The sequence below is a fragment of the Mirounga leonina genome, unplaced genomic scaffold (assembly GCF_011800145.1).
Source record: "Mirounga leonina isolate KUSES-001 unplaced genomic scaffold, KU_Mleo_1.0 Mir_173, whole genome shotgun sequence".
Taxonomy (NCBI): domain Eukaryota; kingdom Metazoa; phylum Chordata; class Mammalia; order Carnivora; family Phocidae; genus Mirounga; species Mirounga leonina.
The window spans coordinates 52660733-52687907 of record NW_023270447.1 but is presented as its reverse complement, the minus strand read 5'-3'; the positions used below and the strand labels follow the sequence as shown (position 1 = coordinate 52687907).

General features: G+C 38.7%; 1 protein-coding gene across 10 annotated transcripts in view; it reads right to left on the bottom strand.

The window, feature by feature from the left end:
- TUT4 (terminal uridylyl transferase 4) overlaps positions 1-27175 on the bottom strand; it is a 125683-nt gene that overhangs the window by 87228 nt on the left and 11280 nt on the right. For all 10 annotated transcript variants that reach the window (XR_004681673.1, XM_035018548.1, XM_035018543.1 and 7 more), the window contains exon 2: positions 3051-3899. Coding sequence is in view for 9 of the 10 variants with exons in the window: in XM_035018548.1 (XP_034874439.1) it covers positions 3051-3807 (757 nt within the window). In the remaining variant the exon portion in view is untranslated. The remainder of the gene's footprint in view (positions 1-3050; positions 3900-27175) is intronic.

The window sequence follows — 27175 nt, the reverse complement described above, 5'->3', positions numbered from 1 at the left end:
TTTATAAAGGGGCACTCTAATGAGAAATCATTAATTTAAATATAATTTGGACCTTTTCATATGAGGAAAAAAGCACTAAACAATTATGTATGAACATGACTTCGAGGCAAATATTACACATACTGAATTCTTTAATGAAAAACAACTGCTGTACTATAAATCATTCTTCTGAATTTGTTAAACCAAGTCTCCCAAAAGGACCTCTACTTGGTCTACTAGCTTCTTTAAATTAGTTCAACTTGTTCTCCATATTAACAAATAACAAAACTGCATTTAATTAGAGAAATAATAATAATAAAGGATACTCATTCATTGCCACCACATGCCTACCATGTCAGGTACTACATGAAACACTCCATTAGAGTACTTCACTTAACCTTCATAAAATAGGCAGCAGCATCTTAACTTTTTTTTATTTTTATTTTTTTAAAGATTTTATTTATTTATTTGACAGAGAGAGAGACACAGCGAAAGAGGGAACACAAGCAGGGGGAGTGGGAGAGGGAGAAGCAGGCTTCCCACTGAGCAGGGAGCCCGATGCGGGGCTCGATCCCAGGACCCTGGAACCATGACCTGAGCCGAAGGCAGACGCTTAACGACTGAGCCACCCAAGTGCCCCTTAACTTTTTTTAAAAAAATAAAGAAACTGATTGGCTGCCTGGGTGGCACAGTCAGTTAAGCATCTGACTACTGGTTTCAGCTCAGATCATGACCTCAGGGTTGTGAGAGATAGCCCCGAGTCGGGCTCTGTGCTCAGCAGGGAGTCTGCTTGAGATTTTCTCTCCCTCTCCTTCTCCTGCTCATGCGTGCTCTCTCTCTCTCTTTAAAGTAAATAAATAAATCTTAAAAAAAAAAAAATGAGGAAACTGAAACATGTTCTAAAGGATAAGCAGCTTACCTGATGTGTATCTAGATACATTATCTCTATCCATTCATTATGTATATCAGTACATCTATTCATATTATATAAATTTAAAAAATAAAGTATAAGTAGCTTATCCAAGATTACAGACTTACTAAGTGGGGAAGATGGGATTCAAAACCTATGCAATTCTACTCTAGAGCCCACACTGTCAATCATATCACTGTCACTTCATTTACTTTCCCTTTTTAAAAAAATAATCCTTGGGGCGCCTGGGTGGCTCAGTCGGTTAAGCGGCTGTCTTCTGCTCAGGTCATGATCCTGGAGTCCTGGGATCGAGCCCCGCATCGGGCTCCCTGCTCAGCGGGGAGTCTGCTTCTCCCTCTCCCTCTGCCTGCCTCTCTGCCTACTTGTGCTCTCTGTCAAATAAATAAATAAAATCTTTAAAAAAAAAATCCTTGGAGGCACCTGCGTGGCTCAGTCAATTAAGCATGTACCTTCAGCTCAGGTCATGATCTGGGAGTCCTGGGATTGAGCCCCACATCAGGCTCCCTGCTCAATGGGGAGTCTGCTTCTCCCTCTCCTCCCCTCTCTCTCTTTCTCAAATAAATAAATAAAATCTTTGGGAAAAGTAATAATAATCCTTAATCAGATATTTCACTAACTCAAGCATTCAAACCCTTGTAAGTGATCTTATGCGATTTCCCAACTTCAATCATTCACATACTATCATGTTCAGATTTGTCTTATCTGAACACTATCAGCAGTGTTATTTTTTTGATACTATCTTTAAATTGACTTACTTTTTTTGGCCTTCTCCTAAACTATATTTTTAAAATTATGAAGTTGGTATTTTTCTTATACACATAAAGATATGTGTATTAAAGTTTAAAAAAAATGGTCTGTCAATATACTATCAATTGTGTATCATCAGAAATAAAAGAAACTATATTTAAACTCTTTACCAGAGTTTCTCAAAGTGTAATATATAATGACTTAGAAATAGGGTTTTTTTTGTTATTCATATATCAAGGTTTTATTTACCCAGCTGAAACATGAGAAAAAAGCCAAAAAAAATCCATTAAGTTAAACAAAACCAAGATTAAAAGTACTCAAAAGACATAGACAACATTTATAAGCAATTAAAGCTAAGATCAAAATACCAAAAGAAAATGAATTTTACACCAGAATTCTCAAGTAAATTGCAAGTGTCCTAACCAATCTCTGCTTCCTGTAAGGAATTTGCTGCGCTACAGTCCAAACGATTAAAAACATGTATAAATATATCTGATCATAGCACTACCTTGCTTCAAACTCTTCAATGGCTTCTCAAAATACTCATCATAAAGTGCAAACTTCTATCACATCTTAAAAGGTCCTTCATTCTCCAATTATTGTGTGCATTTTCAGCTGGATCATTTGCCACTTTCGCCCCCAATTCTGTTCCAGTCATACTTAATCTCAGTCATACTCTTATTTTCACTTTTATGTCCTGCATTTTCTCAATCCAAAGACTAAATCCCTCAATTAAATCATGCACTCTTTCAACTCTAAGTTTTTGCACTGAACTAAATTACCATTTTATTTATGTGTATCACCCTCATCTAAGTAGAAGCATCCTTGAGATTTGGTGTTGTATTTTTTGTTTTTCCATTGTAAACATATGCTTGGCATATAAAAGGAACTCAGTACATATGTTTGTTGAATGAATGAGCCACATATTACCAGGACCACTGAAAAAGTGTGTAAGTGTGGGGGCACCTGGGTGGCTCAGTCGTTAAGTGTCTGCCTTAGGCTCAGGTCATGATCCCAGCATCCTGGGATCCAGCCCCGCATTGGGCTCCCTGCTCAGTAGGAAGCCTGCTTCTCCCACTCCCCCTGCTCGTGTTCCCTCTCTCGCTGTGTCTCTCTCTGTCAAATAAATAAATAAAAAATCTTAAAAAAAAAAAAGTGTGTGTGTACATACACATGCATGTACAGACTACAGGAGCCACTAATTTCTATTTGCACAGGCTTTTTATCTACCATAATAAATGTAAAGGTTCTTTTTTAGCTTAAAAAGCTGTATTATTAATGTCCTTTTTGTAATTAAAGTAGTTAAAATCAAACTAAGGATAATCTAAAGTATATTAATATAGGAAAATCTCTCCAAAAATGTGACCTGTGGGATAATCTAATTTGTACTTACTCAAATCATCCGATATGTCTTCAATTCCTGAAGCACTATCATCAGAATCAACAGTATTATCTGTACATGCTTGTCGCTTCTGAGATCCTGGTGAGTTTTCCAAAGCAGATTTTCCTCCCTCTACATCAATATTCACTTTGTCCAGAGTCGTAAAAGAGCTTGGAATTGTTTTTCCAATATGTTGTAATTCTGTCCGTCGCATGTTTTCCTTCAACAGTAAACTGGGAGCCTTCTCTGGTTCTGCTGGTGAACCAGGGACCTTTTCTGATTTCATCTGAGAACTGGGTCCTTTTTCCATTTTCCTCTGTGAACTAAGTGCCTTTTCTGTTGCTGTCGCCTGTGAGCTGGGTGTCTTTTCTGTTTTCACTGGTGAATTAGGGGACTTTGGTGATTTTTCTGCTTTTGCTTGTGAAACTGGTACCTTTTCTGCTTTCACCGGTGAATTAGGTGATTTTTTTGTTTTGCAGTGACTTTGATCTCGAAGGACTAATCCCAAATCTCTAGGGCTTGCTATGTTGGCAGCATTTATTCTACATGATTTAACTTCTGTTTTTTCTATACAAATATCATTTTGCTTATTTTTTTTACTACTATTCTTATTTGGAGAGCTGGTCCCAATTTCTTTTATGGATTTATCATTTCTAGCTTTCAAAGTCTGATTAGATATAACTTTAACTGCTTTGCTTTCTTCAGAAAGAGCCCAAGCATTCTTCTTTGGTTCATGATTTTCATTTTTAGAGGTCTTAGAGTCTTCCATTATTTGAAAACCTGCTTCTTTCCAATTGTGATATTGTTAAATGGCAGATTCCCAGTAGCTGAATTGCTTCAAGTCCAGATTAGGCAAACAAACTATTGGGTTGAAAAAAAAAAAACCAAAATGTGTTATTTAAAATGCAAAAGCCATTTTTCAAAAATTGGTGAGACTTTCAAAAACTTTCAAATTTGTCTCAAAACTGAAGAAATTGTAAAACCTTAAAAAACTCTGTTAACCATATGAGGAATTAAAACCCACTTCGTAAGTAACAGCCAAATGGTCATAAAGAAGGTTCTAATGTAATTATGGCAATATGGCAAAACAGAATTTTAAAAGTAAAATTTGTTCTACATTACTAAATAAGAATTTCAACTAAAAGGGAAATAAAACTCGCAACTGATGTACCACAATTAATATAAAAGGAAATGGAACAAAGAAAACACAGGCATTCCAATCTAGGGGCACCTGGTTGGCTCAGCATGCAACTCTTGATCTCAGGGTCTTACATGGGGTATAGGGATTACTTAATAAGACTGATATTCTCTCTTATTAAAAAAAAGGAACTGATTAGGCTCTTCTTTCTAAGTATTTTTTTTAAAGATTTTATTTATTTATTTGACAGAGAGAGAGAGTGAGAGAGGGAACCCTATGCGGGGCTCGATCCCAGGACACTGGGATCATGACCTGAGCTGAAGGCAGACGCATAACGACTGAGCCACCCAGGTGCCCCTCTAAATTATTTTATAAAGTAATTTTTTAATTATAATTAAAATTTAAGCCAAAACAAACAAAAAATTTAAGCCAAACCACCCTATATTTTCACCATTAGTATCTTTTATGACTAACGTTATTTTCTACTAAAAAGCTCTACCACTTATAGTTATAAAAGAATGTTTTTGCTCCTCATTTTTGGATATTTTAATTCATTTAATTTATACATTCTGCTTTCAGTATTCTTTATAAGGTGTTTCACATAACTGTCAAAACAGTTGCCAAATATATGCCTATGTCTAAACTTTTGTAGAAACTGCTGCACATTCCTAATTTTAAAAATAAAAATGGATCCTATGGGACGCCAGAGTGGCTCAGTTAGTTAAGCATCTGCCTTCGGCTCAGGTCATGATCTCAGGGTCCTGGGATCAAGCCCCACGTTGGGCTCCCTGCTAAGTGGGGAGTCTGCTTCTCCCTCTCCCTCTGTGATCTCTCTTGCTCTCTCTCTCAAAATAAATAAATAAAAAATCTTTTAAAAAGTGGATCCTATTTTTTTTAAGATTGATTGATTGACTGATTGATTGATTTGACAGAGATAGAGAGAGCACAAGTAAGCAGAGCGGCAGGTAGAGGGAGAGGGGGAAGAGGCTGCTCCCTGCTGAGCAGAGAGCCTGATGCAGGACTCGATCCCAGGATCCTAGGATCATGACCTGAGCCAAAGGCAGATACTTAACTGACTGAGCCACCCAGGTGCCCCTGGATCCTATTTCTAAAAGACCAGTTTTACCTTATCCAATAACCAAAATATTTTTAAAATTTTTTTTTAAGATTTTATTTATTTATTTGACAGAGACAGACAGCAAGAGAGGGAACACAAGCAGAGGGAGTGGGAGAGGGAGAAGCAGGCTTCCCGCGGAGCAGGGAGCCGAATGCGAGGCTCGATCCCAGGACCCTGAGCCGAAGGCAGATGCTTAACTGACTGAGCCACCCAGGCGCCCCAATTTTCTAATGCTATCCTATGATGATGACTCTAATAATTTTGTAGATGTTATCTTACTAACAAAAGCCATAAAACAACAAACTCTTGATTGAGCCATGCTGGTCCACAATTCTGTTTATAAAACTTCTTAGATACACTATTCCTCCACTCAAAAAAACTCCAGGGGCACCTGGGCGGCTTAGTGGGTTAAATGTCTGCCTTTGGCTCAGGTCATGATCCCAGGGTCCTGGGATCAAGCCCCATGTTGGACTCTCTGCCCAGCGGGAGCATGCTTCTCTCTCCCTGCCACTCCCCCTGCTTATACTCTCTCTCAGTCAAATAAATAAAATCTTAAAAAAAAAAAAAAAAAGTAACAGATGTCCTATTGCTTTAAAAAAAAAAAAGATTCAAAAAAAAAAAAACCAGTGTGGTGGGGCACCTAGCTGGCTCAGTCTGTAGAGCATGTGACTCTTGATCTCAGGGTCATACGTTCAAGCCCCACACTGGGCATGGAGGCCACCAAAAAAAAAAAAAAAGTGTGGTAATTTATATGGCAAAATTGCTATTTCTAAGCTATCGACAGTACAAATTTTTCCCAAAAAACTTGTAATTCCTAGAAATAAGTTCTGAGAAGGTAAGGTTTTGAGTAAGGTTCACTGCTTCCCAGTGCACTCATAGCAAAATTGGTTGAGCCAAATAAAAATGTTGGACCTATGTTCTAGTTCCTGGTTACATTTTTAGAATGTAGTAAATGAGAATTAAATGAGATTCTAACCTTATATAAGCAATTATTATCAAGAAAATAAAAAGAATTTGTAACGAATTTCTTTAAAAAGTTGTTTGAAATATAGAAAATAGTATTTAGAATATATCCCATTTCATTTTTATATTAAGACATCAGTCCACTTCCTACTTCTAGTTCTAATCACGTCTTCCTTCCTTGAATCCTTACAATGACTACTGATTACTAGAGACAGGGAGTTCTCAGGCCCTGAGACCTCAACTAACAGCAGGAGCCAGGTTCTTGACTTTGCTGTGAGAAAGAATTCAAGGACAAGTCAGAATGAAGTATAACTGAGGAAGCTTCACTGCAAAGTCAAAGAACATACTCCAAGGAAGGAGGAGTGCGGGCACACTCAGAAAGGGGATCTAAGTAGCACTGGGTAGATGTGAGGCTCTGATTTTTATGGGTGGTTATAATTTGGGCATCAAATACTCATGTGGGGTTCCAGGGAACAGGCGGGGATTTCTAGGAACTCTGCATAATATTACACAATGCTCTACATTAGCTACTATGTGCAGGTATATAGTAGCAGGTAATTTCAGGCTACCTGGGTCTTTGTGTGCATTTAAGTTGCAGTTAAGCAAAGCAACAGCAGCAGAACACTTGTGAGATCATGAGAAACCACAGAGCTATCAGAAGTTTGCTTAATTGCCACAAACTGTCAGGTATCAGACTTTGTTCCCTGTTTTTTGTTTCTCCTGCAAATATCCAGCACTTCCCTATTTTGCATGCCTTACTACCACAATGCTAGGTACTTAGCAGACATTCAAAATGTAATTAGCAATTAAAAGAATATCCACTCCAGACAGATGGCTTCACATCCTTCTTTTCCTGATGAAAACTGAAGCCTTTAGCAGAAACTGGAATTTTCTTTTTTTTTTTTTTAAGATTTTATTTATTTATTTGAGGGAGTGAGCAAGCACAAGCAGGGGGAGAGCCACAGGGAGAGGGAGAAGTAGGTTCCCCACTGAGGAGGGAGCCCAACTCAGGGCTCCAACCCAGGACCCTGGGATCATGACCTGAGCCAAAGGCAGAAGGCAGATGCTTAACCGACTGAGCCACCCAGGCACCCTTGAATTGTTTCAAGAGTTTTTGATGCTTTTCTATAATTATCCATTACTCAATTGACAGATTGGGCTACAAATTCTAGAGCCTTAGACTTAAGAGTTGTATGGATAACACTAGGTAAGAAAGTTTACCAGAAATAACTGTTGCATAATAGTAGAAAAACTAATCATAGCAGTAATTACTTCTCAAGTAACCGTTTCACAGGACAGACAGGGAAACTATTTTAAGGCATGATTACAGAAAGCCATCAGAAGTTTGTACGGCTTTAAAAAAAAATTAGGGGCACCTGCGTGGCTCAGTTAGTTAAGCATCTGCCTTAAGAGATAAGAAATCGGGGCCCCGGGGCGGCTCAGTCAGTTAAGTATCTGCCTTCCGCTCAGGTCATGATCCCAGAGTTCCGGGATCGAGCTCCACATCCAGCTCCCCGTTCAGGGGGTGTCTACTTCTCTCTCTGCCCCCTCACCCTGCTCGTGCTCTTTCACTCTCTCTCTCTCAAATTAAAAAAAAAAGAGAGAGATAAGAAATAATTTCTGATTTTGTTTACGATTATATCTTCAGTGCCTACAACAGTGCCCAGTTTAAAGTAGGCACTCAATAAACCTATTGCGTGGATTAATGAACACTTAAATTACTTTTAATTGTTCACATTTTAAAAACAAAATAAATCCAAAACATTTTCATTGCATCATGACTTATATTATTTACAGTGTAAATAGGATATATCTCTCTTTCAGAAAGCCTTCCCTAATCTATCCCCAAGGCTCCTACCACCTAAGCTGGGCTCAGATAAATATGCCTCTTTCTATGAACTTTAGTCTTACCTTTCTCATAGCACTCAGTACTTAATACGTTTTTTAAAGGTTTTATTTATTTATTTATTTTAGAGAGAGAGCAAGCAGGAGCAGGGGGTAGAGAGAGAGCAAGCAGGAGCAGGGGGAGGAGCAGATGGAGAGGGACAAGCAGACTCCGTGCTGAGTGAGGAGCCCCACATGGGGCTTGATCTCATGACCCTGAGATCATGACCTGAGCCAAAATTAAGAGTCAGATGCTTCACCAACTGAGCCACCCAGGTACGCAGTACTTAATACTTTTTATGTATTTATTTCCTATTTGGACTATAGAAACTTTTTTTTCCAATTTGCTTTCCATAAAACAAATACATATACAGAGTTCAAAAAGTCAACAGTACTACAAGGCAAAACAGTATTTGTCCACCAACTACCCATCTTCCTCCTCAGAAGCAACTTACTTTCAACTCTTTTAGTGGTTTCTTCTGAGATTTATCTCCGTATTTCTAAATTACATGCTTAAGCTGATACTGATCTTAATTTGTTTTAACTTTAGATAGTATCCACAGACTTCCTACTATGGAAGATAAGAATTTGGCTGTCTCAAACATTCCCCCTAGAGACAAACAGAATTATACACACACATATGTTCCTATCCCACCTACATCTTCCGAAGATGATTTCACTAAGAGGTAACAGTATTATTCATGGCTGAGCCAAATATATACTATAAAACTTTCTAAATGCCCCTCAAAATTTATTTTCTCCTTTTCCCACACACATAGCTAGATTGTCTTTCCCAACCTTCCTTACTGTTAGGTGTGTCCTTAAGATCAAGTTGTTACCTCCTCCATGCTCTCCTCGTATCACTGTATAAAATTCTCAATCATCCATCTTCAGGCACAGAGCCAACAATTATGTTCTAATCCAGATCACTGAGTCTCAAGTTTCTGTGCATCAGAATCAGCTAGTTCCAAAATGCAGATTCTGATTCTAATTTGGAGGACTGACATTCTGCATATCTAATAAGCCCAGGTAAAGTCAATGCTGTTAACACTTGGCCATACTTTTGGCTGGACAACATCATCAATGGAACTTGGGCCCCTGAGTGACCACACAGAACTACTCATCTGGATCAGGTGACCACTCACCTAGCAATTGTTATATGAAAGAAAGATAAAACTCTATTTTTTAAGGCACTGTACTAATGGATTTCTGTGTCATGGTAGCCCAGCCTTTTGACTTAATATATATATATAATAATCACATTTTTTTTGGTATACTTTTCAATTTTACCTGGAATTAATCATTACCTCATTTTTCTTAAGATTTTTTTACATACCTATTGATAATTCATTGACAGAACCATAAATCTGTGAATATGTTCAAACACCCATCACATAGTCTATATGTTTGTTTTTGTTGTTCTCTCCTTGAACATCCCCTGTCTAGCACTTGCTGGTCACTACTAGTCTTTTACCACAGCTGTCACCCTGAAACTTCCTTTCACTATCATCCTACCAATTCTTATCCACCCTCATGCTGACTTCTGTCTTCCTCTTCCACAATTTACTCCCTCTTTTTTGGGTGGAGTACATCCTCCAGTACCTAAGAAAGGAAATATGAAAGGTAGTAAAAAAAAAATAATTATGCCCAATTTCTGCATTTCATTCTGTGTAGACAGGCATCCATTATCATAACACTCTGGACTTTTTTCCACTCCCCTCATTCATTCTTTTCCCAAAGACATGGACTAACGTATTTCATCAGTGAGTTTGTGAAAATGATGTAGGTAAAACTAAGTATCTCTCTCTCATCCCTCTTCACAGCTAGCTGTTCATAAGGAAGAGAATTCCACTTTCCCATTCGTACTCTAACATTTACAGGTGTAAGTCCCACACAGGGTCTGCAGTTGTGCCTATGCCTGAGTAAGTCTAATTCTGGCACTGAGTATTAATAAACAACTTGAAAATAAAAAATCCATTCTCCAAAGTGAATTTTATCCATAATAAAAATGATAATCTGGGGGTGCTTGGGTGGCTCAGGAGGCTAAGCATCTGCCTTCAGCTAGGGTCATGATCCCAGGGTTCTGGGATCAAGCCCCACACCAGGCTCCCTGCTCAGCAGGGAGTCTGTTTCTCCCTCTCCTTCTTCTCCGGCTCGTGCTCTCGCATGCGCGTGGTCACCCTCTCTCTCTCTCAAATAAATAAATAAAATCTTTAAAAAAAAATGATAATCTGATCTCCATATGCTTCTTTCATCTTTCAGAATTTGTTCAGGATTCAGGAAGGGAAACAGTGCTAATTATTGGGTCCCTTAAGTCCCAAAAAGAAGTAAATCTTGTAAGACTTTATATGTCTTAAATGTCTTTTCTATCTTCATATGTTGTTTAATTAGGTTTAAACTTCTAGGTTAGAAATCATTCACTCAAAATGCAACAGGTATTGTTTCAATGACTTCTAGTTTGTAATGTTAATACTGAGAAAATCATGCCATTCTTATTTTCCATCTTTTTTACTGAACTGCTTTCTTCCTTATGGAAACTTTCAGGATATTCTCTTTGTCTCAGTGTTCTTTTTTTTTTTTTTTTTTTTTTTTCAGTGTTCTGTAATTTTTTTTTTTTTTTTTTAAGATTCATTTATTTATCTGAGAGAAAGAAAGCACACATGCAAGCAGGGGAGGGCAGAGGGGGAGGGAGAGAGGATCTCAAGCAGACTCCCCACTGAGCACAAAGCCCGACACAGGGCTTGATCTCACAACCCTAAGATCATGACCTGAGCTGAAATCAAGAGTCAGAAAGTTAACCAATGAACCACCCAGGCTCCCCTCAGTGTTCTGTAACTTCTAAATGATAAGCCCTGGAGCAGATATTTCTTCATTCATTTTTCTTGGTATTCAGTTTGCTCTTTTAATCTCTAACTCAAGTCCCCCCCACTCCTAAAAATTTTTTCTTGTATTATGTCTTCTATCATTTCCTCCTTTTCATTTTCTCTTTTTTTCTAGTTCCTATTAATTGGACTTTATGCATCCTACATTGATTCTCCACTTATCTTACCATTTTTCTCCATTTTCCACCTTTATTTTCTTTCCTGAGTGATTTCCTCACCTTTATCTTCCAACTCTTCTACATTTGGAGGAGAGGAGCACAGGAAGTATATACTTTCATTTCTAAAAACACTTTAACTCCCTGATTATTACTTCTTACAAAACTCTGTTCTGGTCTCATTACTATCATCTCTTACATCTGAAGACTAATAGTTTTTCTTAAATTTTTTTCTGCTCCTTGTAGTTTCCTGAATTTCTTACTTGTTTTCTTCTCTATCAAGCACACTAACATATGCATAGGAAAGAGTAAGAGAAAAAAGGAGAAAAATATTTGAAGAAATAATAGCCAAAAATGTGCCAAATCAGATGAAAGACACAATTATACACATCCAAAAAGTCCAATAACTCCAAGCAGAATAAACTCAAAGAAATCCACGCCAATCAAGACCCATTATTATTCAATTTTGAAAACCAAAGAGAGAATTTTGAAATCAGCAAGAAAGAAGCAACTTCTCATGCACAAAGTATTCACAATAAGATTAACAGATGATTGGGGCGCCTGGGTGGCTCAGTCATTAAGCGTCTGCCTTCGGCTCAGGTCATGATCCCAGGATCCTGGGATCGAGCCCCGCATCGGGCTCCCTGCTCTGCCGGAAGCCTGCTTCTCCCTCTCCCACTCCCCCTGCTTGTGTTCCCTCTCTCGCTGTGTCTCTGTCAAATAAATAAATAAAATCTTTAAAAAAAAAAGAAAAAAGATTAACAGATGATTTCCCATCAGAAACCATGGAAATCAGGGGTGACCGGGCAGCTCAGGCAGTTGAGCCTCCAACTCTTGATTTTGGCCCAGGTCATGATCTCAGGGTCATGAGATTGAGCCTGGCATAGGCTCCACACTGGACATGAAGCCTGCTTAAGATTCTCTCTCTCCCCACTCCCTCTGCCCCACTCCCTCCCTGGCAAGAAAAAAAAAAAAAGTACAAGGATGGAAAAAGGTATTCCATGCAAAAAGCACTACAAAGAGAGCTGGGTGGTCATATAATTGTTAGACAAAATACATTTTAAGACAAAAGAGATTACAAGAAACAAAGAAGACATTATATATTGATAAGGAGATCAATCCAGGGGTGCCTGGGTGGCTCAGCTGGTTAAGCATCTGCCTTCAGCTCAGGTCATGATCTCAAGGTCCAGGGATCGAGCCCCACATTGGACTCCCTGCTCAGTGGGGAGCCTACTTGTCCCTCTGCCTCTGCTCCTCTCCCTGCTTGTGCTCTTGCTCTCTCAAATAAATAAAATCTTAAAAAATAATAATTGGAGACTTCAATACCCTACTTTCAATAATGGATAGAACAACCAGACAGAAAATCATTAAGAAAGTAGACAACTGGGCACCTGGGTGGCTGAGTTGGTTAAGCGACTGCCTTCGGCTCAGGTCATGATCCTGGAGTCCCAGGATCGAGTCCCGCATCGGGCTCCCTGCTCAGCGGGGAGTCTGCTTCTCCCTCTGACCCTCCCCCCTCTCATGTGCTCTCTCTCTCTCAAATAAATAAAATCTTTAAAAAAAAAAAAAAGAAAGAAAGTAGACGACTTTGGGGCGCCTGGGTGCCTCAGATGGTTAAGCGTCTGCCTTCAGCTCGGGTCATGATCCCAGGGTCCTGAGATCGAGCCCATATCAGGCTCCCTGCTCAGCGGGGAGCCTGCTTCTCCCTCTCGCTCTGCCTCTCCCCCTTCTCATGCTTTATCTCTGTGTCTCAAATGAATTAAAAAAAAAAAAAAAAAACTTTAAAAAAAATTAAAAAAAAAAAAAGAAAATAGAACACTTCAACAACCCTAATGCCAATTAGACCTAACATACTCAGAAGCCTCTACCCAACATCAACAGAATACATATTCTTCTCTACTGCACATGGAACATTCTCCAGAACAGACCATTTTGCAAGGCCACAAGACAAGTCTTAATAAACTTAAAAAGACTGAAATCATACAAAGTATCTTTTCTTATCACAACAGAATGAAATTAGAAATCAAATCAATACAAAAACTGGAAATTTCACAAATATGTAAAACTTAAACAATGCACTCAAATCAACCAATGGGTCAAAGAAGAAATCACAAGGGAAATTAGAAAATACTTTGAGACAAATGAAAACAATGTACATTTTACCACATTTTCTAAAAACGGATAGAAGAGGGATGTTTCCCATAATTTTTAAAAATAAGGATTATAGGGCGCCTGGGTGGCTCAGCTGGTTAAGCGTGTACCTTAGGCTTGGGTCATGATCCCAGAGTCCTAGGATCAAGCCCTTCATCGGGCCCCTGGCTCAGCATGGAGTCTGCTCCTCCCTCTCCCTCTGCCTCTCCCCCCCCGCTCATGCTCTCTCTCTCTCTCAAATAAATCTTTAGAAAAGATTCTTTAAATTAAAAAAAAATTATAAAAGAATACAATAAACAACTGTTTACCAACAAATTGGATAACCCAGATAGAATGGTCAAGTTGTACAAACTATCAAAACAGTCAAGAACAAATAAAAAATCCAAATACACTTACAACAAATAAGTAGATTAAATCAGTAATCAAAAACCTCCCAACAACAACAAAAAGCCCACAACCACAAGACTATACTGGTGAAGTCTATTCAATATTTAAAGAATTAACACCAATCCTTCTCAAACTCTTCCCAAAAAAACTTGAAAAGGAGGGGGCATTTCCTAACTCATTCTCTGAGGCCAGCATTACCCTAATATATGAACATACAGTCAAACAATCATCAACAAAATATTAGCAAACAAAGTAAAGAAGGATAGCTGGAAGAAAGGCAGGCAGACACAAGGGGCCCCCACCCAAGGAGGAAACCACCCTTAAACACCACCCTGAAAGGAGCCTCCACCCTTTCCCACATGATAGGTATATGATAAAAACCTGATAGGGTGACAGGAGCACAGAGAGTTAATCAGATTAAAAGAGCCCACCAACAAGCCCATAAAAACTGCTAGACTGGGGTGCCTGGGTGGCTCAGTTGTTAAGCGTCTGCCTTTGGCTCAGGTCATGATCCCGGGGTCCTGGGATCGAGCCCCACATCAGGCTCCCTGCTCCGCAGGAAGCCTGCTTCTCCCTCTCCCACTCCCCGTGCTTATGTTCTCTCTCTCGCTGTCTCTGTCAAATAAATAAATAAAATATTTAAAAAAAAGAACAACAACAAAAAAACGCTAGACTTAGAAACTCCAGTGGCAACCCTCTTGCGTCCCCTCCCTCTTTAGGAGCTTTGTACTATCACAATAAACTTTGCTTTGCTGCCCACCACTCTTCGTCTGATCTACCTTTTTATTATTCAAAGCAGCATGACCAAGAACCACAGGCACTAAAGGAAAAGGAATCCTGTAACACAAGCAGCATATTATACACCATGACCAAGTGAGATTTACCTCTAGAATGCCAGGGTGGTTCAACATACAAAAATCACTGTAAACACCATATTAACAGACTGAAGGAAAAGGAAAATATAATCGGCTTGACTGATGCAACAAAAAGCATTTGAAAAAATCCAGCAGCCTTTCTTGAAAAAAACATTCAATAAACTTGTAATAGCAAGGAACTTCCTCAACATGATAAAAGTCATCTTACAAAACAAAGACACAGCTAACTGTTCCCCTACAATCAGGAATAAGACAAGGATGTCTGCTTTTTCCACTTCTATTTGACATAGTACTATTGTAAATTACTGCTAGAGCAATTAGGCAAGTAAAAGGAAAAAAGGCAGCCAAATGGGAAAGGAAGAAATGAAATTATCTTTTTCAGATGACATGATCTTTTAAGTAAGAAAACCTTTAAAGTGCACCCAAAAAAAAAAGGCACCAAAAACAGAACTAAAAAACTAATTCAGTAAATTGCAGAATACAGAATCAACACAAAGATCAGGTCTATGAAATTAAGAAAATAATTCCATTTACTTTAGCATCAAAAAGAATACTTAAGAATACATTTAACTAAGGAAGCAAAAAATATTCTACATACTTTAGCATCAAAAAGAATACTTAAGAATACATTTAACTAAGGAAGCAAAAAAAATTCTACACAGAAAACTACAAAATAATACTGAGATTAGAGTTAAACAAATGGTACAAGATCCCAAATTCATGGATTCCTTCCAGTCTATTTTCCCTGCCTACCCCTTCCTTGCATCCTGCTTTCAGCTTCTAATCACTGCCCTCAGGTAACTGAGGCCAGAAATCAGAACTATTTAAGCTCCTCTTAGAGCCCCAAGGGATAGAAAACTGGAAGACACACCTCTTACAATGTTCATCATTCACTTAAAAGGATTAAGCACTCCACCCCTTGCTTACTGTTATTAAGCTCGAAAATCCCAAGAATGGCTTAGGCTTTTTCCCCCAGAGCTGCCAAAAACTGGAGACTAGGCAGAATTCATGATGTGCAGCCCACTGTGTACTCAACCATTCATTTCCTTCACTTATCACCAATAACTTAATTAACAATATTGTTAAAATGCCAATACTACCCAAAGTAATCTATAGATTCAATGCAATCACTATCAAAATCCTAGGGGTATTCTTTGCAGAAATAGAAAAACTCATCCTAAAATTCATATGGAATTTCAAGAAACTCTGAAGAGCCAAAAGAATCTAGAAAAGGAAGAAAAAAGTTGGAGGACTCACACTTCCTGATTTCAAAAATTACTACAAAGCTACAGTAATCAAAACAGTATCATACTGGCATAGAAAAGACATAGATTATTAGAATAAAACAGAGAGTCCAGAAATAAGCCCTCACATATGTGGTAAATTGATCTGATAATGATGCTAAAAGTATTCAATGGGGAAAGGACAGTTTTTTCCACAAATGGTGCTAGGAAAAACCAGATACCTACATTCAAAGGAATTAAGTTGGACCCTGGCCTTACACCAGTTATAAATATTTAATCAAAACAGATCAAATCAGATAAAGACTTATAATTAGTATATTATATAATTTATTAAAGCACTAATTGGGGGGCGCCTGGGTGGCTCAGTCAGTTAAGCATCTGCCTTTGGCTCAGGTCATGATCTCAAGGTCCTGGGATCAAGCACTGGGCTCCCTTCTCAGTGGGAAATCTGGTTCTCCCTCTCCTTTTACCCCCTTGTGCCCTCCCTCTCTCTCTCCCTAATAAATAAAATCTTAAAAATAAAAAGGCACTAACTGTAAAGCAAAAGACTGGAAAAAATCTCTAATGACCATCAATACCACATTGGTAGGGAAAACTATCATAAAATCATAAAATATGTTACTATACAGCCATAAAACAGAATGAGGAAGTCTCTATTCTGTTATGGAGTGACAGTGAGGACCTATTTACTGTTAAATTAAAAAAGTAATACACACAGCAATATGTAGTAAGTAATTCTGTGTAAGAAAAAAGAAAATGGGGCACCTGACTGGTTCTGTCAGTAAAGTCTGCAACTCTTGATCCCGGGGTTCTGGGTTCAAGCCCCACGCTGGGTGTAGAGATTACTCAGAAATAAAATCTTAAAAAAAAACCAAACAAACAAAAATATATATACTTAAATTTTCAGAAATAAACAATGGGGGCACCTGGGTAGCACAGTCAGTTAAGTGTCCAACTCATGGTTTGGGCTGGGGTCATGGGATCTGGCCACATGAGGCTCTGTCCTCAGAGCGGAGTCCTCCCTCTCCCTTTCCATTGTCCCTCCCCCTCCTTATGCACCTTCTCACACTGTCACTCTAAAATAAATAAATAGGGGTGCCTGGGTGGCTCAGTCGTTAAGCGTCTGCCTTTGGCTCAGGTCATGATCCCAGGGTCCTGGGATCGAGCCCCGCATCAGGCTTCCTGCTTGGCGGGAAGCCTGCTTCTCCCTCTCCCACTCTCCCTGCTTGTGTTCTCTCTCTCGCTGTCTCTCTCTGTCAAAATAAATAAATCTTAAAAAAAAAAAAAATTTTTTTTAAATAATAAAATAAATAAAATCTTTTTTAAAAAGTTCCAAAGATGTAAATTTTAAAATTACACTAAAACTATACCTTATATTTTATTTTTTTAAAGATTTTATTTTTAAGTAACCTCTACACCCCATGTGGGGCTGAACTCGCAACTACAAGATCAAGAGTCACATGCCCCACTGAGTCTGCCAAGCACCCTACCTTATATTTTAACTTACATACACACACACACACACACACACACACATACTATAAAAACTAGTAAGTCTTCACAACCTTGCATCTGGCAACAGCTTAAGTATAATATCAAAAACAGACAACAGGGGCACCTGGCTGGCTCAGTCAGTGGAACATGTTACTCATGATCTCAGAGGGTCATGAGTTTGAGCCCCACAGAGATTACTTAAAAATAAGTAAGCCTTAAAAAAAAGAAAAAGCACACAACAACCAAAAATACTGGATCATCAAAAAAAATTTATTTATTTATTTATTTGAGAGAGAGTGAGAGAGAGCCCAAGAGGGGGTAGGGTCAGATGGAGAAGCAGACTCCTGCTGAGCAGGGAGCCTGACATGGGACTCGATCCCAATACTCCAGGATCATGACCTGAGCCGAAGGCAGTCGCTTAACCAACTGAGCCACCCAGGCACCCAAAAATACTGGATCATGAAAATTTAAAATTTCTTCCTTGACATCTTTCTTGGCAATGATTTTTCAGATTTGACACCAAAAGTAAAGGCAACAAAAGCAAAAATAAACAAGGAAAACTATCAAATTAAAAAGCTTCTGGGCGCCTGGGTGGCTCAGATGGTTAAGCGTCTGCCTTCGGCTCAGGTCATGATCCCAGGGTCCTGGGATCGAGTCCCGCATCGGGCTCTCTGCTCCTTGGGAGCCTGCTTCTCCCTCTGCCTCTCTCTCTGTGTCTCTCATGAATAAATAAATAAATAAAAATCTTAAAAAAAAAAAAATTAAAAAGCTTCTGGGGGAGGGGTGCCTGGGTGGCTCAGTCGTTAAGCGTCTGCCTTCGGCTCAGGTCATGATCCCAGGGTCCTGGGATCGAGCCCCGCATCAGGCTCCCTGCTCCGCGGGAAGCCTGCTTCTCCCTCTCCCACTCCCCTTGCTTGTGTTCCCTCTCTCGCTGTGTCTCTCTCTGTCAAATAAATAAAATCTTTAAAAAAAAAAAAAAAAAGCTTCTGGGGGGACGCCTGGGTGGCTCAGTCAGTTAAGCATCTGCCTTCAGCTCAGGTCATGATCTCAGGGTCCTGGGATCGAGCCCCACGTTGGGCTCCCTGCTCAGCGGGGAGTCTGCTTCTCCCTCTGCCCCTCTCCCTGCTCGTGTTCTCTCTCTTTCTCTCTCTTGCTCACTCTCTCTTAAATAAATAGAATCTTTAAAAAAATTAAAATAAAAAGCTTCTGGTGCTCCTGGGTGGCTCAGTCAGTTAAGTGCAGCTCGAGTCATGATCTCAGGGTTGTGAGATCGAGCCCCAGGTTGGGCTCCACACTCAGCAGGGAGTCTGCTTGAGATTCTCTCCCCCACCCCCTAACACCCATGCACACACTCTCTCTAAAATAAATAGGTAAGTCTTTTTTAAAAAATTAAAAAGTTTCTGCATAGCAAAGTAAAAAGGCAACCTACAAAATAGGAGAAAATAGATGCAAATCACATATCTGACAAGGGGCTAATACTCAAAATATATGAAGAACTCACAGAACTCAATAGGTTAATAAAACACAATCAGATTTTAAAATGGGCAGAGAACATGAACAGACATTTTCCAAAGAAACCATACAGATGGCCAACAGGACATGAAAAGGTGATCAACAACACTAATCATCAGGAAAATGTAAATCTAAACTACAATGAGATATCACCTCACACCTGTCAGAATGGCTATTATCAAAAAGACAAGAAATAACAAGTACTGGCAAGGATGTGGAGAAAAAAAAATCCCTATGCACTGTTGGTGGTAATATTAAACTGGCACAGCCACAATGTAAAACAGTGTGGAGGTACTCAAAAAATTAAAAAGAACTACCAAATAATCCAGCAATTCCAATTCTGGGCATTTATTCAAAGGAAACAAAAACATTAACTCAAAAAGGTATCTGCACCCCCCCCCCATGTTAACTGTAGTGTCATTTACAATAGCCAAGACATTGAAGCAACCTGTGTCCATGCATGGATGAATGGATAAAGAAAATGTGGTATGTATATACAATGCAATATTATTCAGCCATAAAAAAGTAAAAAATCTTACCATTTATAACGACTGGGATGGACCCTGAAGACATTATGTTAAGGGAGACAGATAAAGACAAATACTGTATGATCTCACTAACATGTAAACCCTAAAACAAACAAACAAAATGAACTCATAGATATACAGAACAGATTGGTAGTTGCCAGAGGCTGGGCCTGGGAAGAAGGAAGTGGGCAAAATAGGTCAAAGTGGTCAAAAGGTACAAACTTACAGTTATTAAAAAAAAATAAGTTCTGGGGATATAACGTACAGCATGGTGACTACAGTTAATAATACTGTGTTGTACATTTGAAAGTTGCTGAAAGAGTAAATCTTGAAAGTTCTCATCACAAGAAAAAATAATTTGTAACTGTGTGGTGATGGATGTTAACTAGACTTATTGTGGTGATCATTTCACAGTATATACAACAAATATCAAATCAGTATGCTGTACATATGCTGTACATAATGTACAGTAGTGAAACTAATGTTATATGTCAATTACATCTCAATAAAAAAAGTAAAACATGTGTTCAGCAAGGACACTACCAAAAAAGTGGGAAAAAAAAAATGGGAGAAAAAATCTGCAAATCACGTATTTGATAAGGGTCTAGTATCCAGAATATACAGACTCCTACAATTTATCAACAAAAAGAAAAACCACTTAACAAATGGGCAAAAGACCTGAATATACATTACTCCAAAGATAAATAAATGGTCAATAAGTCCATGAAAAGATGCTCAACATCATTAGTCATTAGGAAAATGTAAATCAAAACTATAAAAAAAACACCACTTCATACACACTAGGATTATCAAAAAAGCAAAAAATAACAAATGTTGGTAAGGATATGGAGAGTTTGAAATCCTCACACAGGGCGCCTGGGTGGCTCAGTCGGTTGGTTAGCAGTCTGCCTTCGGCTCAAGTCACAATCCCCAGAGTCCTGGGATAGAGTCCTGTGTCCAGCTCCCTGGTCAGTGGGGAGCCTGCTTCTCTCTCTCCCTCTGCCTCTTCCCCCACTCCTGTTCTCTCGCTCTCTCGCTCTCTCTCGCTCAAATAAATAAAATCTTTGAAATCCTCATGCAACTGCTGGTGAGAATAAAATGATGCAGCCAATGCAGAAAACAGTTTGGCAGTTCCTCAAAAACTTAAACATAGAATTACCATATGATCCAGAAACTTAAACATAGAATTACCATATGATCCAGTAATTCTACTCCTTGGTAGGTATCCCAAAGAACTGAAAGCAGGGATTTGAACAGTTATTTATTTGTATGCCCATGTTCACTGCAACATCATTCACAATAGCCAAAAGGTGGAAGCAACCCAAATAACTAACAGATGAATGGATAAATAAAATGTGGTATATACATACAATGGAATTTTACTAAGCCATTGAAAGAAATTCTGAAACATGCTACAGCATGGATGAACCTTGACAAAACTGTTTTGTTTTGTTTTTAAAGATTTTATTTATTTGAGAGAGAGAACACGAGCAGGGGGAGGGGCAGAGGGAGAGGGACAAGCAGACTCCCCACTGCGCGAGGAACCTGATGAGGGGCTCGATCCCAAGACCCTGAGATCACAACCCCAGCCGAAGGCAGATGCCCAACTCACTGAGCCACCCAGACACCCCGAGCCTTGACAACATTGTGTTCAATGAAATGTCACAAAAGTACAAATATTGTTTAAGATATTTAGAATAAATAAGTTCACAGGGACAGAAAATAGAATGTAAGTTATCAGGGGCTGGGGCGGAGGGGAATGGGAGATACTGTTCAATGAGTATAGAGTTTCTGTTTGGGATGATAAAAAAGTTCTGAAAATAGTAATGATGATACAACCCTGTGAATGTACCGATGCCCTGAGTTGTACACTTAAATGGTAAGTTTTATGTTATGTATATTTTACAATAAAAAAAACTTGAAACAAAAAAGTTTAATCAAAATAATGTGCACTGAGCATATATAAGGTATCATGGACCTCAAATTTTAAATGTTAATCACTCTAAAATAGCTTAAGTTTTTAAAAAAATAAATTTTATATGGGTAAAATCAACTGACAGAATTTTTATGATCAAAGGTAAGTAGAACTGTGCCCCCTTCTCTCAAAAAAGTCAGTTTTGTGAATAAATGGGATTTCCAAATTAATTATCTAGATATTCACCCAAAGCCCCCAATTATTTAGGTTTTTCTGGATTGGTGAATCCTTTTCCTTCTTTGCTCATCCTTTAAGCTTTTGGGGCCACTTTATTATGTATTAAAATCCTTACCAGCAATTGTCAAAAGAAATTTAAGTATGCTTCTTTACACAAGCAATTTGTTGGCCCAAGATTGTCAACTGTTTGAGGGTTCTTTTCCTAACGTGATGCGGAGATTATGTGGGTCCCCAAATCACCCAAGCCACAATTTCCTTTTCATCTTTATAAATAACCAAGAACTAGCTCTATAGATGAAGAATTCTGTGATGTGAGTTTCGCCAGAGAGCTCTTGATTCTTCTATTATCAAGCAGCTCCTATTTATAATGTATACCTAACACTTTTTGAGAGGGTTTACTTGTTTGTTGGGAATACCTAGTATATCCCCTAGATCCAAAAATTGTGATATGTAATTGTGCTGGTCCTACAAGGCTTTTGAAATTTGACAAACTATCATTCGGAATGAGCCAGGTTACAATGCCTCTATAACTCAATGATGACCACAACATAAGTTGATTTATCAACTCATGTAAAATCCTCCATGAATTCAGGTGGCTCTAAAGGCAGCTAACCTTCAAGCATTTGCTCAACATTCCAAGCTGCTTTGCTAACTTCTCACTTTTAGTAAAATAGGGAAAGAAGGAATAGCACTGATTACCTTTACTCATTTCATTTACCAGAACAGGTCACTCGGCTGCACCTAACTTCAAGGCAATAAAGAACACAACAATGCCTAAAAATAAAAAAGTATTGGGCGCCTGGGTGGCTCAGTTGTTAAGCGTCTGCCTTCGGCTCAGGTCATGATCCCTGGATCCTGGGATCGAGTCCCACATCGGGCTCCTTGCTCAGCAGGGAGCCTGCTTCTCCCTCTCCCTCTGCTGCTCCCCCTGCTCGTGCTCTCTCTCTCTGACCAATAAATAAATAAAAATCTTTAAAAAGTATTAACAATTCTCATCATAATGGTACAACATGAAATATGGCAGCCTCTTTGTCTCAATGCATGTTACTATTTCCTTCAATCCTTTTGTTCAGGGCTAACTTCAGGAACATGTGATCTGTGCAGTCACACAGGGCTCCCTGCTCAGAAAAGAAGACCCTGTGCTTGGTTTAAAATTGCTGTCATCATCTTGAAATTGTTAATTTTATCTATGAATCTGTGTTTTGAGATCTTTTTTTTTTTTAAGGTTCTATTTATTTATTTGAGAAAGAGAGCACATACATGCATGAGTTAGGGGGAGGAGCTGAGGGAGAGGGCAAAACAGACTCCCCACTGATCAGGGAGGCCACACGGGGCTCCATCCCAGGACCCCAAGATCACAACCCAAGCTGAAGGCAGACACCTAACTGACTAAGCCACCCAGGTGGCCCTGTGTTTTGTAGTCTGATGAGACAATAGAACATGCATGGGAGCAGAGGAGATACATGCAAAATGCATGTCTGACATTCCGTTCCACCTCATTTTTATATAGCTTTGGTGATGCCCATAAGCACAGAATTCCAGTGAAACCACCATATGTAGGAATTCAGCAGGACTCAAAGTGAGTTTAAGGTAAGCATGTTGTCTACAAACAAGTAAGCCAAGAAGCCACATTTTCTACCTGAACCATACCTTGCTTCAAACACAGAAGAAAGGTAATGGTGTCTAAAAAATAGTGACCAAAAAAACAAAAACAAAAAACCCTATTGTATCTTTTCTTACTCATGTTACTTCCCTGTATTAACCAACCACTTATGCTAAAAATGATGACACAGAAGGAAAGGGAATGACAGAACAAACCACAGTTCCTTTTCCTTTCAGTCCTGCCAAAGTCAAAGGTAGAACATGTTGGGGTGCGTGGCTGGCTCAATTGGAAGAGTATGAGACTCTTCATCTCAGGGTCCTAAGTTCAAGCCCCACCATGCTGAGTGTAGAGATTACTTAAATAAATAAAAGATCAAAAAAAAAACAAACAAAAAACAGGAAGGTAGAGGGTATTGGTGGAATGTACAAGTATAAGAAGTAAAATAGGGGGGCGCCTGGGTAGCTTTCTGCAGATGCCTCTGTATCTGCCTTCCGCTCAGGTCATGATCCCAGAGTCCTGGGATCAAGCCCCGCAATGCGCTCCCTGCTCAGCAGTAAACCTGCTTCTCCCTCTCCTCCCCGCTCGTGCTCTCTCTCATCTCTCTTTCTCTCTCTCTCAAATAGATGAATAAAATCTTTAAAAAAAAAAAAAGTGAAATAGGGTGCCTGGGTGCCTCAGTTGGTTAAGTGTCTGCCTTCGACTTAGGTCATGATCCAGGGTCCTGGGATGGAGGTCCACATCAGGCTTCCTGCTGAGCGAGGAGCCTGCTTCTCCCTCTCCCTCTGCCTGCCGCTCTCCCTGCTTGTGTGCGTTCTCTCTCTGCCAAATAAATAAATAAAATCTTAAAAAAAAAGTGAAATAAAAATAGCTGAGTATGTATTGTGCAGTGTTTTCTGGTAAAAAAATAAAATAAAATATACAAGTATACAATATAAAAGTACAAGCTATGAAATACCAGCAATTCCACATAAGAGTTAAATGCTCTTATATATGCACTTAGAGATAACACTGAACAATATAAAGATGAACAAGAAAATTTATACTTAATTTAAAATTTTTAACTGTTCTAGGGGTGCCTGGGTGGCTCAGTCAGTTATAAATGTCTCACTTGGGCTCAGGGCTCAGCTCATGATCCCAGGATCCTCCAATGAAGCACTGCATAGGGCTCCCTGCTCAGCGGGGAGACTGCTTCTCCCTCTGCCTCTTCCCCGCGTGCATGCCCGCACGCACACGCGTGCGATCGCAAATAAATCTTTTTTAAAAACAAAATCTTTTTAATTGTTCTATATTTAGAATGACATTTAAAAGTAAATTAAAAATAAATAAAAATAATAAAAGTATATCTATACCACCGTAACAAGTGGAGAAAAAGATCACAGAAGAAAGGAAAAAGCTTTATATTTTAGTAACTTTAACGGTACTTTTTTCCTACTTTTTGAGCAAGTCCTTGCATTTTCATTTTGTACTTCACCCCGCAAATTATGTAGCTGGGTTTGCATTTGTTCAGGTAAATAAATATAAATCTGGAATTCATTTTAACAAAGATTATTTGTCAACATTCACATATAAGGTGATGGGTTAAAAGCTGAAGATCTAATGATAAATAATGAGCTCATGTGTAAAAGGGGAGACAGTCATATAAACAAATAATGACAATATATTATGTGACACATGTTACGGAAACCCTGTGGAAAGAGCCTTAGAAAAGTCTTTATCATGGAAATAACAGTTGGGCTAAGAAAGAATTTCCCACTTAGAAGAGAGAATGAGAAGGGATAGACCGAATAATAAGATTTGTATATACTAAACAAAATGTATTTTTAAAATTTTGGCAAGCTTTTTATAACCATAAAATAGCATGCATAATGGTGAATACAGGAGATGAACAGAGAATGTAAACTGGTGCACACATTTACATACCAAGTCAAGTTTACACTTTAAGCAAAAAGAAGGCATAGATTGATAAGCAGAAGAGTGGCACAATTTCTGTTTTAGATTAACTTCAGAATAGGAAGAGAGTGGAGAGGAAAATGAAATAAGTCCATAAGGTAAGTAATAGTAATTATCAATAGTAGTAAGAAGCATTAACTTATTTAGGGCCTTATCACAAGCAATTTAAGTAGAGTTGGGAAGGGGGAGAGGTTGTGTTAAAGTTAAATGAGTTTCTCTCCCGAATAATCTTTCAGGCTCTTCAATATGCTTATAAGTACCGCAAATCTCCGAGAGAGGTAATTTACAACATTTCCCAGATTTATTTGACTAAAGAAGCCTCTTTTGCGAGGACCACGTATCATTATCTCAAAGAACTATGAAGACAAAATTTTAAGTGTTCTATGAAAGAGAAGGCAGCACTGAGTGAGAAAAGCAGAGGGCAGTAGAGGGCTTAAGACAGGAGTAAAACAATAGCAAATGTGAGGAACAGAAAGAAAGCTAAAATTCTGGCAAGCTATGTTAAGGACCTAACTAAATATATAAAATACCAGTCTACTAATTTATACAGCTAGCAAATATTTTAATTCATACTGGGTAGGGGACTGACAGAATGACTATTTCAAAAGAGTAAGGGAAAAAAACAGTAATGGTATGAGTTGGGTAAAGGGATAAAGCCAAAAAGATGTTACATATAGAGATTAAGGATAGATCAGAAAACTAAAGAAATGAAAAAGATACACATATAAATATTTTCGAGATTTTGGTCAGAAGCAGAACCATTTTTTAACCATATGAGTAGGTGTGTCAAGGAATGTAGAATTGAGTACCACTGGAATACAGAAATTAAGGCAAAATAAAGGTAAGGTGTTAGATGACCTTCAATGTCCAACTGCCAATATGATGTTAAGAATTACATCCAGTATCAGTGAATATAAGAGAATGACCCAGAGGTTCCTAGACTGAAATGCCAAGTCAAATAAGAAATATAGGCAGCAGGCCACCAGTCTTAAGAGGAACTATAGACAAAGAATAATAAATAGATAATATGTAGAAAATATGGGTCTGGTTTCCTGGCTTTGAGATGTGAGGAAAATGAGCTACATCCCTTAAAGGATTAGGATAGAGTAATGGTTCTCAATCTTTTTTCTGTTCTAATATATCTGAGAAAGAGAATATATATATTCCCAACAGAAACAAAGAGGAACAAAAGAATGAGGAAGAGGATGATAATTCTGAGTGGTTCCTAGTAATTATAAAATGCCTTCCTAAGGGAAGTATAATTCTCATATACTGAAAATCCCTGGTTTAAAACTGGTATTATCACAGAAAACTTAAATACAAATTCCAAAGACAAATTAATGTTTTTTTAATCTATGCAGCAGAATTCAAGACACTGTCAGGATGCCTGGGTGGCTCAGTTGGTTAAGTGACTGCCTTCAGCTCAGGTCATGATCCCAGGGTCCTGGGATTGAGCCCCGCATCAGGCTCCCTGCTCCAAGGGAAGCCTGCTTCTCCCTCTCCCACTCCCCCTGCTTGTGTTCCCTCTCACGCTGTCTCTCTCTCTCTCTCTCCCTGTCAATTAAATAAATAAACAAAATCTTAAAAAAAAAAAAAATTCAAGACACTATCACATAATAACACAAGTTCCTGCAAAAATATCCAGAGCTCTTACAAATTTTTCAGTTCTAAAAAAAAATTTTTTGAAGATACAAAGCATCAGCTAATACATGTTTAGTATGTTCATTTATCTTTACACGTTTATGAAGTTAATACAGTCTTATAGTATTTCCATTATAAAGATTTTATTTTTTTATTATTTGAGAGAACAAGCAGAGGAGAGGGGCAGAGCAAGAGGGAGAAGCAGGTTCCCTGCTAGGCAGGGAGCCCGGGCTCAATCCCAGCACCCCGAGATCACGACCTGAGCCAAAGGCAGACGCTTAACCGACTGAGCCACCCAGGTGCCCCAGTATTTCCACTTTTCTTTTTTAAGATTCTTTTATTTATTTGACAGAAAGAGACACAGTGAGAGAGAGAACACAAGCAGGGGGAGTGGGAGAGGGAGAAACAGGCCTCCTGCTGAGCAGGGAGCCCTATGTGGAACTCGATCCCAGGACCCTGGGA